This window comes from Urocampus carinirostris, chromosome 3 (genome assembly GCF_059441175.1).
Source record: "Urocampus carinirostris isolate Australia breed hairy pipefish chromosome 3, RoL_Ucar_1.0, whole genome shotgun sequence".
NCBI lineage: Eukaryota > Metazoa > Chordata > Actinopteri > Syngnathiformes > Syngnathidae > Urocampus > Urocampus carinirostris.
In genome coordinates, this window is record NC_142351.1 from 41813550 (window position 1) to 41830674 (window position 17125).

Here is a 17125-nt window from a genome sequence, read left to right on the forward strand (position 1 = left end):
AAAAGTATTGAACTACCAAGAAATTGTGACATAGTGCTAAACTTCAGGTCTTAAACTTCCATCCGTTATTTGCACCGCTCTTCCTCAGTAGGTTCACAGGGGTGCTGGAGCCCATCTCAGCTATCATCAGGCAGTGGGCAGGGGACACCCAGGGTCAGGACTCAAAAGTGGTTCGCGGACCAGTTTTAAGTTTGTCACGGGCCTTTTTCTGGGCAAAACGATGTTCAGAAGAAGAAATAAATGAAGGGTCAATCACACTTCTTAACAGTAAATAGCGATAACGCTGTGCTTGATGTCTTCCTGTTCAGTAAATCAGTGCGTATGAGAGGGACATCTACTTTTATTCTGATTTTGTTGGCTTTATTTCCTATTTCGGCCATAACAATGGTTCACAAGAAACTATTGATAAGGGGAAGGAAAAGTATAAAACTGACAAATATGATCTAATAAGGAAAAATACGAAAATAGTGTTAAAGTGTCTGCCATTGAAACGCTGCTGGAAGATTTTATTAGTATAATCATCTTTATTAATAATATGATTAAATAGTTAGGGATGACTAGGAACAAGCTTCATGAATAATCTAACTTTCTTTGAGTGTGTGGCTATTTTAAAGCGGATGTAAGGGGTTGGTTTACATGTACCGGAGGCTTTCATGTGAGAATATATGGTAATTGACGTCGTTTTGGTTTTGACGCTCATTTATTTTGTTCTTTTAAAAAGACAAATATATTCTACTACCTCTGCTTCAAACAGTAAAATTATTTCTTTGGATACATTTGAAATGTCTCATCTCATTAGCTACCAACCTTCCTGTGCAGAGTTTGCATGTTCTCCCCGTGCTTGCGTGGGTTTTCTCCCACAGTCCAAAAACATGTCAGGTTAATTGGCCGGTCCAAATTCTCCCTAGGTGTGAATGAGCGAGTGAGTCGTCTGTCCCTGTGTGCCCTGCGACTGGCTGGCAACCAGTTCAGGGTGTCCCCTGCCCACTGCCTGAAGATGGCTGGGATGGGCTCCAGCACCCCCGCGAGCGTACTGAGGATAAGCGGTACAGATAATGGATGGATGGATGGGCATTTGAAATGTGGAATTTGTATCTTGTTTGGGTCACAGCTTGTCATAAGGTTGGAATGGTGGGTGCTGAAGTCAGAGCAGTTGAGAACCATTGATAAAGATATTTTTTATAGACAGGGGGAACTGTTTTCACAATGCAACATGGTAACAAATAAATCCAACAGTCCGTGAAGCAAAAAGTAATGTTTTCTTTTATTGTCTGTAACAAGCAAATGGGATGTACATGTCAACTTTTACACAAAGCTCGCATCCGAATGATTGATGACGCTCAGATGTGTAGCACACGTCTCATTACCTCATGAAGCTCGCACCCATTCTGTTGCTCCTGTGAGCAGAACATCTCAGCAAGCACAAAATCAAATGTCACCTTTTCACATAGTAACACGCTGCCTCTGTATCAATTCTTTTTGTGTGGCTTTTTCCGCGCCTGCTGTTTTGCATGCACCAGAGTGTTGTGGACCGGCCACTGAGCCAATAAAGCAGCAAGCCACCCATTTTGTGCGTTTTCTTTTTTCTCTCTAACTGACAGGCAGTGGAGAAGCCGGCCTGCTTCTGCAGGCTAATGGTTTATGCTCCGCTCTCTAAGGCTGAAATGAACGGGAATGTTGTTTACCTCCAGCGCAGCGGGCCATCGCAAAGAGCGGCAGATAAAAACAGACACAATCTGCCCTTTGGGATTCAGGTAATTTTTTTCAAGGGGCTCGACACGCTGGGGTGAAATAATCTCATTGCATTGATGAAAAATCCTTTATTTTTTGCACTGACATAAATATAACCTGACCAAGTGTGACAGCAACAAAAATAGATTCTGATATAATGGAGGGCATGCTGTGGAGGTGTTGAAAATGGCAACGGCATGGGCACTAAATAAAGCGTGGATGGTTAATAAATCAACACAGTGCGATGCAAATTAGAGGTGTAAAATTACAAGGGGGAAGTGAAAATCTTATTGCATTTTTGTGTGCTGACTGTTATTTAACATGAGTTTCAATGGCCAAATCGAGTATTCGATATTGGAGGCTGTGTAAAGATTATGCAACCACATTATCTCAGTTTTTATCATTGTCTTGACATTTCAAAAATATGACTTTTCAAAGGTTTTTTTTTTTTTTTTAATATTTGTTGTGACACTGGCAAAGCAAGCACGAGTATCGTATGAAGCAAAATGTCCTCATCTTGTTTTCCTTATTACTATTACTTGCAAGCATAATGGCCGGGCTCGGCATCGCTGGGCATATTACTTAGACGAAGTAGTTGGGGCCGTGGTTTGTTGAAAAAGCGACAGGGAGCCACCAGGGAGTGCCAAAGAGCCGCATGCAACTCCAGAGCCTCCTAAACACGGAAGCAAATGTTTATCGTTTTTCTTCGTATTTATTGGAGGTACCTTGGCACGAAACCCGACTAATGGGCTCGCAAAGACCTAAACTACAACTGTAAATTACCATGAAAATTGTTCCGCCTCTAAGTCACATACAAATACACATACACACAAATCGGGATCTATAAAGTAGTTTAGATTTATAGATTAGATTTAGATTCGATAGATTTAGATTACATATATTTATATAACACAGATTTATATTACTATACTGTACTTACTAGTCTAGAAGGTGCCCACAAGAAACCCCAAATTGACCATAAATTTGAATGTGTGCCTTATAACCCGCGGTGCCTTGTGTACAGAAAAAGTTGTAAATGCATACCAGAGTTTTATCATATTTGTGCAATTACTGATCAGTCTTTTTTTTAATCGTACACAATTGCATAATAATGTTGGCAATGGCGATCAAACCTGGACAACACCGTTAAGAGCACAGAATCCTAACCATCGGGGACATAGATGACGTGGGAAAAGGCAATGAGTCCTATCACACTATTTTTAATCACGGTGACTAATACAAATGTTAGACAAATGAGAAAATAGATTTAAAATCTGTATAAAATGTTGTTTCACTTTTTCTTAGCATTGTAGGTAAAAAAAAGTAAATACGTGCGGCCATGCATTTGTTTGTATCTTTCAGGATGACTGAATTGCTTCCCACAATACCCTTTTCTCAGGTTAGGATCTTTTCTTCTTTTAATGTCTCTTGGCCTGGCCTAATAATAACACTAACAACGTGACTAAAATAGTTTGATAATTACATAAAAGCTATTGCCTTTTTTATGTGCCATCTGTATCGCTAGGATTCCTTTGGATAATATCCGCAGTGCTTTTGCTGAGATTCGGGTTCAACTCCTCTTGAATCTAATTTTTGCAATTGTGATCAGCAATATACTTCAACTAATTAATCAATGGATAAATATGGCATTTGTTTATGTTTAGTGCAACGCTTGCCCTGACTAAAGTTTTCATTCTATGCGCCTTATAGTCCAGTGCGCTTTATGTATGGCGAAAAAAAAAATCACAGAATTTTTGCCTTACAGTTTCATTTCTAATCACTTATCCTCACAATGTGTGGGGGATGCCGGAGTCCATCCTGGCTGAATTCAGGCAGTGGGCAGAGGACATCCTGGACAACCATTTACCCACTCAATCATAATAATAAATAATAATAAATAAATAATAAATGTTTATTGAAGGTATTGTTGGATACAGTAATCAAAACATGACACAAAAAAAACTAATGCTGAGAGTGAGCATGGCCAAATATGGTCACCTTACGCCCCCTCCCCTAAGAAAATTTGACAAATCTATTTCTGCCAACCTTTGCTTAAAGGTTTGCACCGTATTTCCACTAATAACCCGGTCAGGCAAAAAATTCCAAATTGTTCATATGACTTGGACTTGCTAATAAACCTGCCATGCATTTAAATAAATGTAACAATTATGATTGAACCTCAAAAGATCTCGTGTTTGAATCCCCATCTGCAAAAACACTGCACACAACACATTATATAAAAAATGAATTTACACCTTTACCTCTCAAGTCTATGGGATCGTCTATATTCACTTTTGTAATGAGACACCACAACATCAACTAGGCATGTGTGTGTTTGATTTTTTAAGAATTAAAAAAAGATGTAAATTATTAACAATGTGATACAATAAAGCGTGAATAGAAACAAAAATGTAATACGTTTTAAGTCAACTGACTTAAAACAAACCTGTAAGATAAATATGTTCCAGTCAGGTTTTCAACTCCGAGGCCAAATAAAATATTTTACACCGATCGTCCAAAGGGATGCACTAAACATGAACAAATCTAAAGTGACACAGTAAAAATAAAAGGCAGAAATGACAAAAATATCATTAACACAGAACTATGAGATGAATAAGGGCGTACTTTCAAAGACAATTATGCACAACAAAGGAGTTAAAGCGAAGAGTCTGATACATACTGTGTCACTTGTGTTCTGACCTCTGAAAGACTGTATGTGCATGTCTTAAGGAACAGGAGTGACATTATCAAACTGTCTCTTAAAGTCACAGTATGTTGAAAAGCTGGGAATTAGGCACACTTGGATAAAATAGTATGCAAATATTTGTGTGAGTTTGTATTGAAATATTTGAGAAAAAAAATCAAACAAATTACAAAACACAGCCAATGAGAGACAACTGAAAATTAATTTGCATAACTGACTTTATTTTCAAAGTATTGTGCAATTGAAGTTATTTGAGCTGTCGTGTTGACATTGTTATACAGTATTAGTATTTTAGTTACATTGTTTTTTGGTTTGACTTGCTAGGCTTTTGTTCTGAAACCGCTGTAATACAAATATTTCTATTTGTTCTCACTGCTTAAGTAAAATCTTTGTGCTGTGTTTATCGTGAAAAAAAACTAAATCAAGGGGAAAGGTTTAATAATTCAATGATCATGGCATTTCTAAGCAAAACATGTAGGTATCAATCAGGACTACCATGTATTTACTTCGATCGGCTCTATACTAAAATTCCCAGTATCACCCACCCCTAGTGATAGCATTAAGAGTTGTTATTTCTATCGGCTTCCTCATTCTCAGCCCTCCTTCGCTTTAGATTACGCTTAGTCTGGCCAACATACTTTAGACCAGGAATGTCAAACATAGGGACTGTGGGCCGGATCCAGCCTTTAATCTGGCCTGCCATAAATTTCTGAGTTTGTAAAATAAAAAAGAGGCGAGTTTCTTGATCATACCTAAACAATAGGTATGCTATTTTTATTAAATGCAAACCAAGTGCTCTCTCTGGCCACTAAAGGGCAGGGTTGAGTTTGTATAGCGTGGTAAGTTGGTTCAGTTGTATAACTGCATTCACTCAACTGTGTTTATAGAAGTCCTTTGATTATAATATGTAGAGTAGGCTTGAAAAGTTTTCTGAATAGCAAAGCATAATGCTGAAAAATAAAGCTAAAATTTTCGAGTTGACTGACCCAAACGAGAACAGAAGGTCTGGGTATGGCCCCAGGGCCAAACTGAGTTTGACATCCCTGCGTTAGACCACATGAACATATTAGCACATGAATGACATGAGTTGTTCAACAATTGATGAACTGTTTGATGTTATATTTCTTTACAAAATCTCCACACACACACACACACACACACACACACACACACACACACACACACACACACACACACACACACACACACACACACACACACACAAAACGTTTCTATTGTTCAATAACAGTAATAGCAATGTCGTGTGACGTAAGAAACCAATTGTGGTATCTCCAGAAAGTCAGTTGTTGTCTGTGTTGATGTAATAATAATAAAAAGGTCCGTTGGACAGCGTGGCGTTGGGCTTTCACAAAAGGGGCCGGACATACTTCCAAGATTCACAATAAAATTCAAGTGGGTGGTCTATTAATGGGCCTTTTTGTATCATCCTGAAAAGCTGAATGCCCTTAGCATGATCAAAGGTCGTCTGTTCTTCTGCAGATCCGGCTGCGTGTAACAGCGGGGATACGATTTCAAATTCAAATTAACAACAAATGCAAAAAATAAAGCAATACTGATTAACATTTTTGTAATTTAGATTTGAATGCAACTCACAAAGCACTATCATGAATGTCTCTGTTAAAGAAGTCATCAGTATTACGAATAGGGATTTATGCATTCATAACCTCAAGTGGTTACATCAGGGCTGTCAAACTTATTTTATCTACAGTTAATTTAACTTGGAAGTGACAAAATGAGCATACAAACACTAATTTAAATGGTTGATTGATTTGAAGTCTTTCAGGTTGTTTTTAATTCTAAAATCGTGTTTCCTTGAATCTGGGAACTTTACTGTTAGATTTCATATATATTATAGAAAGGATTCAAAACTTCTTTCGCTGGCTGACATCATCTTCTGGCTGGAATCTTGACTGTAGCTCCTTTTGTTGCACGTGCAAGAATGTGAAATTTGTAAACACACTCAAACAAACTCCTTTTTTTTCATCTTTTAGGGGTTTTTCAGGTGGCATTTGGACTGTATTTGAATCAGTCTTTTTTATTTCACCATTTTCATGGTGGAATAATAGAAAACTATTGGCTGGTTGGTGGTGACATGAGGGAGAAAGACGATTTGAGATGAGTCAGCTGACCAGCATCTGGACCTGAAGCATGTCAACGCCTGCATCGACCATTTGGCAGATATGGGAAGCTGCCTCGTTGCTGTCATGCTCTTTCTAGACAACTTTTAACATATTAACTATTGTTTTCTATTATTGATGTTTACTATGTTTTGTGTAATCTTACCCAATGCTAAATTTATTGCACCCTGGAAGGGAGATTACCACTTGTGAGGCCCCTTCTCAAGTTTTCTTATTTTCCTCGTGCTGAAGTTTTGAGTTTTTTCTTGCCCGCATGTCGGTTTAGGATCACGGGATGGTGTAATTTTACCTGTGTAGTCCTTTAAGACATTTTGTGATACACAAATACATTTGACTTTACTTGAAAACCGCCAGAACGTGTGTGAAATCATGGGTCACATAAAATGATGTGGCTGGCACACTAGGCCTGCAGGCCATGAGTTTAACACAGGTGGATTAGAAGGATGTTCTATGTAGGTTTGTTGGGCTTTTGCTGACATTACTATCCGACAACTGTTTTTTTGCACCATTTAGCACAAAACTTGTATATTAGGAGGAATCCAAAAAAAAACTGGTTTTCATGACAGTGAGACAAGTCCAGAACTACTTGTCAAATCACAGACATCAATGAGTGTCAGCTATTTTTAGAAACCTTAATGCGTAGTGTTTGCTTCTAGCTCACAGTACAACGGCAAAATATGTGGCGAAGCAAGTGTTGGGTGCGATACTGAAAAACAGTAATAGGTTACAGTTAGTAGTAACTTCAAAATGTAACACAGTTACCCCCGAGATTACTGACAACCAAATGTAGGATGTTAACCAACTCAGAAAGTAACTATTTAGTTATACCCGCATAGAGGTTGACCCCCTAAAAACTCCTTTCTTGTTTTATTTATTTATTTAATCATTTCAGGCAGTTACTGTATATGCCTTGCGAACACATGCAATTACAACTTCAATCATAACAGAATGTCTGAAAGCCAGCAGGACAAAAAAGATATATTGAATCCCATGCCTCATACACACAAAACCAAAAGCAAATTTCCTGCAACCCCCATGAGACAGACAAGCTCTACTGTTCACAATCAACTCACACAACAAATAATAGTTTTAAATTGTGTTGCTACAGATAAGAGACCCACAAAATAACATATATATATATATATATATATATATATATATATATATATATATATATATATGTGTGTGTGTGTGTGTGTATTCTGGACACTCGGGTGAAGAGAGGGGCGGAGCTGTCACCTGATCACCACCTGACACTGTTTTATCCTACATCCGTTACTGCACGGATGAAGTCACAGTATATAAAAAAATCAAAAACTACCCAAACCAAAAACCCTGGATGTCCAGCGAGGTGCGCACCCTCCTCAAACACCGCAACACCGCCTTCAGGTCTGGAGACAAGGCTCTTTACGGGGTGGCCAGGGCTGACCTGAAGAGAGGCATCAAGGAAGCAAAAGCAGCCTACACAAGGAGGATCAAGCACCTCTTCGCTGGAAATGACCCGAGGAGGATGTGGCAGGGCCTCCAACACATCACCAACTTCAGAGGCCACAACCTGGCAACTGTTGAGGCTGAGGCTTCACTAGCTGAGGACCTTAATCAGTTCTTCGCTCGCTTTGAAGCTGGTAAGCCACAAACAGCCACATCACACCCACCAACAACTCCCTCACATTTCAGGAGCACGAAGTTAGGCGTGCGCTGAATACCATAAACCCCAGGAAGGCAACTGGCCCGGATGGAGTACCAGAGAGGGTACTCAGGGACTGTTCCAATCCGCTGGCTGGGGTCTTCACCCCCATCTTCAACCGGTCCCTGTCACAGGCGACCGTCCCACCTTGCTTCAAAACCTCCACCATCATTCCCATCCCCAAAAAGTCAGCAGTGGAAAGCCTCAACGACTACAGGCCTGTAGCTCTTACGCCTGTGGTCATGAAGTGCTTCAAGAGGTTAGTGTCCCGGCACATCAAAAACTCCCTGCCACTCACACTGGACCCCCACCAGTTTGCCTACAGGGCAAACCGCTCCACTGACGACGCCATAAACACAGCACTTCACAGCGTGCTGAAACACCTGGATCACCGGGGGAGCTACGCCAGAATGCTCTTCCTGGACTTCAGCTCAGCCTTCAACACCATTATCCCGGAGATCCTGGTGGAGAAACTTGCACACCTAGGACTCTCTCCCTCCATCTGCCACTGGATAATGGACTTCCTCTCCAACCGCCCACAGTCGGTGAAACTCGGTACCCACGTCTCTCCCACCCTAACACTGAACACTGGCTCCCCCCAAGGTTGTGCACTGAGCCCCCTGCTTTTCACCCTCTACAGCTCCGACTGCTTACCGACCCACCCCACAAACACTATCATTAAGTTCGCTGACGATACCACCTTGATCGGCCTCATCTCTGAAGGGGACGAGGCGGCATACAGGGATGAGGTTGAGTCACTTTCAACGTGGTGTTCGGAAAACCACCTCATATTGAACACCACAAAAACAAAATAACTGATTCTGGATTTCAGAAGGAATGGCAGGAATCCAGCACCACTCATCATAAAGGGAGACTGTGTAGAGAGAGTCCACTCGTTCAAATTCCTGGGCGTGCACATCTCCGACGACCTCTCCTGGTCTGCAAACACCAGAGCGGTGGTAGGGAAGGCCCAGCAGCGACTGCACTTCCTGAGATTGCTCAGGAAAAATAACCTAAAACAGCAGCTGCAGGTGTCCTTCTACAAAGCCACAGTGGAGAGCATCCTAACATACTGCATCACGGTGTGGTATGCTGGGTGCACAGCAGCAGACAGGAAAAAGCTCCAGAGGATCAAAACAGCCCAGAGAATCGTCGGCTGCTCTCTGCCCAGTCTGGAGGACATTGCCTGCTCTCGCTACCTCAGCAGAGCAGAAAACATCATCAAGGACTTTTCTCACCCCGGCCACCATCTCTTCGACCTGCTGCCTTCCGGCAAGCGCTACAGGTCACACAAAGCAAAAACGAACAGACTCAGAGACAGTTTCTTCCCCACAGCCATTACCACCCTAAACAGACACCGCACAAAAAACTGAAAACTGTTGCAAAAAAACTACCTCACACGTATGTAAAATGGTACTCACGTACATGCTGTCTGCACTATGTTTGTTCACTGCTCAAACAGACACCGCACAAAAAAACTGAAAACTCGTGCCAACACTACCTCATACGAATATAATGTTACTCATGTCTTGTTCTTGCACATGCCGACTGCACTACGTTTAATGCTCAAATTGCACAATGTCTGACAATTTCCTGTTTCTGCACTATGATGTCTATGTTTGCACCAATGCATATGCTGACTATTTTTGCACTATGATGACTTTGCACCAAATGCAATATTGCACAACCGTTACGATACCAACGTTATCACGACAACCCTGTATGTAACATCCCACATGCCGACATTTCTTGTGTAAATACCATGTAAATTATAACTACAGCCTTATCCCCTTTGTCTTATAACATTATCTTCTCTGTTCCTTTATCTTCTTGCTCATACCTCACTATGAATGTGTAAAACTGGAGTGTCATGCCCAATTTCGTTGTCACAATATGTTAGCCCATTTGTAACAACGACAATAAAGGTATATTCTATTCTATTCTATTCTATTCTATTGGTGGTGAGTTGGCTTCGATGGTGGGGGAAGATGCCGGTCCAACCCAGCAGACCCAAGCGTGTTGTGAGGGTCTGTTGGGAGCGGCTAGCAGAATCTCATATCAGAAAAGGTTTCAATTCACTCCTCCGGCAGAACTTTGTCCATGTCCCGAGGGAAGGCGAGGGACATTGAGTCCGAGTGGACCATGTTCCGCGCCTCCATTGTCGAAGCGGCTGATCAGAGCTGTGGCCGTAAGGTAGTCGGTGCCTGCCACGGCGGCAAGCCTCAGACCCTTTGGTGGTCACTGGCGGTGAGGGATGCCGTCAAGCTGAAGAAAGAGTCTTATCGGGCCTTCCTGGCCTGTAGGACTCTGGAAGCAGCTGGCAGGTATCGGCTGGCCAAGCGGAATGCGGCTTCAGCGGTTGCCGAGGCAAAAACTCGGGCATGGGAAGAGTTTGGCGAGGCCATGGAAGCTGACTTCCGAACGGCTTTGAGGAAATTCTGGTCCACCATCCGGCGTCTTAGGGGGAGAAAGCGGTGTGCCATCAACACTGTGTATAGTGCCGATGGGGCGCTGCTGACCTCGACCCGGGACGTTGTGAATCGGTGGGCGGAGTACTTCGAAGTCCTCCTCAATCCCACCGACACATCCTCCTCTGAGTTGGGCTCCCTGGGGTTGAAGTCACCGAGGTGATCAAATAGCTCCTCGGCGGCAGGACCCCGGGGGTCGATGAGATCCGCCCGGAGTTCATTAAGGCTCTGGATGTTGTGGGCGTGTCATAGTTGACACGCCTCTGCAACATCACGTGGACATCGGGGACAGTGCCTCTGGACTGGCAGACTGGGGTGGTGGTTCCCCTCTTTAAGATGGGGGACTGGAGAGTGTGTTCCAACTACGGGGGGATCACACTTCTCAGCCTCCCTGGTAAGGTCTATTAAGGGGTACTGGAGAGGAGGGTCCGCGAGGAGGTCAAATCTCGGATAAGGAGGAACTGTGGTTTTCATCCTGGCCGTGGAACACTTGACCAGCTCTACACACTCTGCAGCGTCTTTGAGGGTGCATGGGAGTTTGCCTGTCCGGTCTACATGTGTTTTGTAGACTTGGAGAAAGCATTCGACCGTGTTCCTCGGGAGGCCCTGTGGGGGGTGCTTCAGGAGTATGAGGTACCGCACAGTCTTGTCCGGGCTGCGCGGTCCCTGTATGCCCGGTGCCAGAGTCTGGTGCGCATTGCCAGTAAGTCGGATTCGTTCCCGGTGAGGGTTGGACTCCCCCAGGGCTGCCCTTTGTCACTGATTCTGTTCATAACTTTTATGGACAGAATATCTAGGCGCTGCCTTGGTGGGGAGGGAGTCCGGTTTGGGGGCCTCAACACTGCGTCACTACTTCTTGCAAATGACATGGTGGTGTTGGCTTCCTCAAGTCGTGATCTTCAGCTCTTGCTGGAGCGATTCGCAGCCAAGTGTGAAGTGGCCGGGATGAGGATCAGCACCTCCAAGTCCGAGATAATGGTACTCAGTCGTAAAAGGGTGGCATAGTGCCGATGGGAATGAGATCTTGCCCCAAGTGGAGGAGTTCAAGTATCTTGGGGTCTTGTTCACGAGTGAGGGTAGGATGGAACGGGAGATCGACAGACGGGTCGCTGCAGCACCTGCCGTCATTCGGACCCTGTACCAGTCCGTCATGGTGAAGAGGGAGCTGAGCCGAAAGGCAAGGCTCTTGATCTACCGGTCGATCTACGTTCCTACCCTCACCTATGGTCATGAACTTTGGGTCATGACCGAAAGAACACAATCCCTGATACAAGTGGCCGAAATGAGTTTCCTCCGTAGGGTGTCCGGGTTTTCCCTTAGAGATAAGGTGAGAAGCTCAGTCAAGTCAAGTCAAGTCAAGTCATTTTTATTTGTATAGCCCTTAATCACAAATAGTCTCAAAGGGCTTTACAAGTTATTACATATAAGAAGTTTAGGTTATTCGTATGCTATAGAGTAGAAGTGAGTTTTAAGCTTAGACTTAAACATGTCCACTGAGGCAGCAGATCGGATCTCAAGGGGAAGAGCATTCCACAACACCGGTGCCCGGATGGAGAACGCTCTCGAACCAGCGGAACACTTCTTGGCTCTTTGGATCACCAGGAGACCGGCGCTCTCGGAGCAAAGGCTTCGGGCCGGGACATAGGGGGAAATCAGATCTGAAAGATATGAGGGGGAGAGTCCATGTAGGATTTTGTATAGCAATAGGAGAACCTTAAAATCGCATCTCAGGCTAACAGGGAGCCAATGCAGGTTAGCCAAAATTGGGGTGATGTGATCGTACTTTTTTGTCCTGGTTAAAAGCCTCGCTGCAGCATTTTGTACCAGCTGAAGACTCTTGAGTCTGGTCATCGGAAGACCGGAAAGTAGTGCATTACCGTAATCGAGACGGGAGGTAACAAACGCGTGAATTATGATTTCCGCATCCGACTGAGAAAGTATAGGACGAACATTAGCAATGTTACGGAGATGGAAGAAAGCGGTTCTAGTAATTTTCTTCACATGTGTTTGAAAGGACAGATCGGGGTCAAATATGACACCTAAGTTTTTAAGTGAGTCGCTCTGTGTGATGTGGCAATTGTCGATGTTTACAGCGGTTTTAGAGAATAAGTCGCGGGACTTAGATGGACCAATAACTATTTCAGTCTTTTCAGAGTTAAGACGCAGGAAATTGAGTGACATCCACTCTTTTATCTCGGTGAGGCAGGCCTCCAAATTTCCACAGTTTAGTGTGGCAGATTCTTCCATCGGGAGATAGAGTTGAGTGTCATCTGCGTAGCAATTGAAACTGATATTATACTTGCGAATAATATCACCTAGTGGAAGCATATAAATGCTGAAGAGAAGGGGGCCAAGCACTGAACCCTGCGGAACACCACAGGTAACACTAAAGGGCTCAGATGTCAATTCGCCATATTTAACGCAGTGTGTCCTATCTGAGAGGTAGGATCTGAACCATAAGAGGACGTTTCCTGAGAGACCAATCCATTTTTCCAACAGTTCTAGCAAGATATTATGGTCCACTGTGTCAAATGCAGCACTAAGGTCCAGCAGCAGCAAAAGTGATGATGCGCCAGATTCCATTGCCCGTAGGAGATCATTGGTTACCTTAATCAGAGCTGGCTCAGTAGAGTGGTTAGCCCTGAATCCTTATTGCAGGGGTTGGGAACCTTTTTGACTCAAAGAGCCATAAAAGCAAAAAATATTAATTTTATTTTGGGAAAGAGCCACACCATATATTATGAGACAAATTTACTAAATTGCTAAACAGGCGCCCCAGACAAAAGCTTAGTCTTCAGCACATTTATTTTTGATGATTTGATAAAAATTATGAAAAGAGAATAATGCCAGAGCCCCTGTCCCAAATTCAACAAACAGACCACTTTAAACTTGTCTCTTTCTTGCAATTACTCAAGATCGGTTAAACTCCTTTTGACCCTTTTTTTCATACATATTGGTTTCAAAACCAGATGCAAGCATTTATTTTGTAAAAACGTCACAACATTCTGAGAATAGGGAGCCTTATGTGCTTACCTTTGGCGAGAGATGGGAGGGAATGCTTGTACTTTTTGCATAGCTCCACCCATCCCTCCCACTCACCCAATCAAATGACTAAGTTCTCTTCCGGTGTTTTGGCGTATTTACAGTTCTGTGGATTCATCATAAGGTATCTGAACACTGAACACAGATTATATAGTGAACTTTTAAATAAAGGATTCTTTAGCGTTGTACAGCCAAAACGAGTTTTTTTCCCCCCTTTTTTTGTGTGACACCTTGACTGTAAATTGTAGTGAAAAACGTGCCCTATATATACTGCGAAGTGTTACCTTTAATTTCAGCCTTGGTTTGGCTTTACGTGTACCTGAATAGGATAGACAACTCCGGTTTTGAACAAGATGGAGAAATTTTGCATGCAATCAAATTGGTCTCTGAGCCACAGATACTCATAGAAAGAGCCATATATGGCTCGCGAGCCATAGGTTCCCGACCCCTGCCTTATTGCATTGATTCAAAGAGATTATTCTCGGACATGAAATCATTCAGCTCCTGTGCCACTACTTTTTCAAGTATTTTAGAAAGAAACGGTAAGTTTGACACAGGTCTATAATTACATACGTTTTCTGGATCAAGGTTGGGTCGTTTCAGTGTGGGTTTAATGACGGCGGACTTAAAAGCCGCTGGAACTACGCCTGAGGGGAGTGATATGTTTAAAATATTTAGAACTGAAGGTGCAAGAACGCCAAAGAGACCTTTAATAAGTGAACCTGGAAGCGGGTCGAACTGGCAAGTCGTCGGTTTGGCCGTATTCACCATCTGTTTAAGATTATCGAGTGACAGTTCACTAAAACGGGACAAAATCCCTGGACAGCCACCATATCGTGCATCTATAGATTTGAGTGCTTTAGTATGTGTTGAATTATTACTGTCCTTAGCGATTTCTTCCTGTATGCTTTGGATCTTCTTAGTAAAGAAGACCATTATGTCGTGGGCAGAATGAGTGGAGCTATCTGGGATAGTCTGCTGCCTTGTAAGTGATGCTACAGTGTCGAAAAGGACCTTGGGATTGTCCTTTCGTGACGCAATCACCTTCGAAAGGTAGGCTGATTTTGCAGAGGCAAGGGCCGCTTTATACTTCAACAAACTATCACACCAGATTTGATGGAAAACCTCAAGCTTGGTAGCGCGCCATTTTTTTTCCGATTTCCTGCATTCTCGTTTGAGGGATCTAGTTTCATCATTAAACCAAGGCGTGCGTCTTTTAGGTCGTGATTTAAGCCGGATGGGCGCTACTGAATCCAGGGCACTAGCCAGGTTAGCATTAAATTCATTTATGAGTGATTCGATAGAGTCTATGTAGGAAAGAAAGGACGCAACTGCTCCTGGAAGAATATCGGAGCGCTCAGAAACTGTGCCCGTGCTTATATTGCGTCCATTGAATCCTTCAGTTTTTTGGTACTACATTGCCACGAGCGGCTTTCTTCCCGTTTTGACAACTACACTATGGATTACTTCTATCCTATGGACATGGGTTTTAGCGCACAAGAAATGCGTGTATTCAAGGAATTTCAACTCCTTGCCCTGAAGAATTCTCGTGCCGGCGTGATAAAGGGGCCTATCGTGGAGGAAGAGCCGGAGCTAGCGAAGCGGCTAGCGGCATTATAAGTCTTCGGTACCATCCGTAATCATGGTAAATGCGAACTCACGACCAAATAAGATCATCGAGTGCTGGTGGAAAACATCGAAGCGCACAGGGAGCGCAGTTGCTGTGTTTTGCGGAAACGTGGCTCACGTTTAGCATTCCGGACGCTAACGTGTAGCCACCCGGAGCTACCCAGAGTAATCCGGCTTCAACGCCGCTAAACAGAGACACGAAAGCCGGGGGGAATCGGAGAGGAGGCAGACTTGCTAACACGAGGTGGGGTATCCCTGGATTTTCACAAAGAAAAGTTTTCCATCTGCCGCAGGGATGTCCAACTTTTGGACTGGCGTGACGTCATCCACTCCGCTACAAGCACCCCTAGGGTATCATGTTCATCTGTTAATAAACAACGGGGTAGACTGCTGGAAGTATGAATTTCCCTACGGGGATGAATAAAGTATCTATCTATCTATCTATCTATCTATCTATCTATCTATCTATCTATCTATCTATCTATCTATCTATCTATCTATCTATCTATTTAGCTAATGTCAAATGTAACTAAATAATGATCCGAGATACCTAGTACACGGTAACACCGTCATGTTTGAGGTTGAAACTCCTCGAGTCAGAACCAAGTCGAGCGTGTTTCCATCTTTATGGGTTGGCAAATCAACCAGTTGATTAAAACCAAAAGCATCAATTATAGACTGAAACGCAACAGTGAGTGAACTGAGTGGGGAGTTCATATGAATGTTAAAGTCCCCCATAATTATAATTTTGTCTGCATAGGTTACTAATTCAGACAAAAATTCAGCAAATTCGTCTGAGAAAGTTGTGAATGGTCCTGGTGCGCGATAGATAGTTATTACATAAATTGATAATGGAGAGGACCTCATAACAAGAGCCTCGAACGACTTGTGATTATTTGAGGTACGAGGAGTAAATTTGAGCGTTTTTTCAGAAATGAGCGCGACACCGCCACCCTTTTTCAAAGAACGTGCTAAATGGCTGCTAACGTAGTCTGGTGGCGAAGCATTATTTAGTGGTAAAAACTCATCAGGGCGTAACCAAGTCTCACAGTGACCGAAACAGTTAAGTTTATAATCGCGAATAATATTATCTACAAGTAAAGCTTTAGGAGCAAGCGATCTAACATTCAAAAGACCAAATTTTAGCTTTGAATCATTTAACTTAGCTGTAGTCTTTGTAGAGATCGTCACAAGATGTCGCCGTTCGTGTGCGTTGGGCTTCAGGCGTCGGTTGATTCGCAGAATCGACGAAGAAATGATGGTTGGATTCGACAGATCTTCACGTCCTTGCTCCTTTAACTTCATACGCATCCCTGCACGACATCCCCGCTTCTGTTTTCTGTCTTTGCGCCGTCTTCGTCTTAATTTTCTTTTTCTTCGGTGGAGCGAGAAAGCAGGGCCAACCCGAGTCCCTTTGGAGCTCGATCGGGATGTCATGGGTGGTATAGAAAGTGCCCGAAAAGTCAAAATTTAGACCCCCACCCAGTCGGATGAGCTCCTCCCGGCTGTAGGTCTTATTGGCCACGCATGTATCCAAAAAGGAAAGCAGGAGGACAGTGGTAAATAGTAGGATAGCCGGATAGCAACTAGCCGCAACGTAAACACGCGCCGCCATGTTGGAAACCGGAACAGGAAGAACAAGTCATCAGTCATCCGGGAAACAAAAGCTCTTCCATCCATGCATTATCTGCATCGTTTATCCTCA

The 17125-nt window shown here is 43.2% G+C and overlaps 1 protein-coding gene across 1 annotated transcript; it reads right to left on the reverse strand.

The window, feature by feature from the left end:
* Nucleotides 1–15939: 15939 nt before the first annotated feature.
* LOC148369744 (uncharacterized) lies at nt 15940–16731 on the reverse strand. The gene has a single exon (XM_088329827.1). The coding sequence runs from the start codon at nt 16729–16731 to the stop codon at nt 15940–15942; it is 792 nt and encodes a 263-aa protein (XP_088185953.1).
* Between the last annotated feature and the right edge of the window lie 394 nt (nt 16732–17125).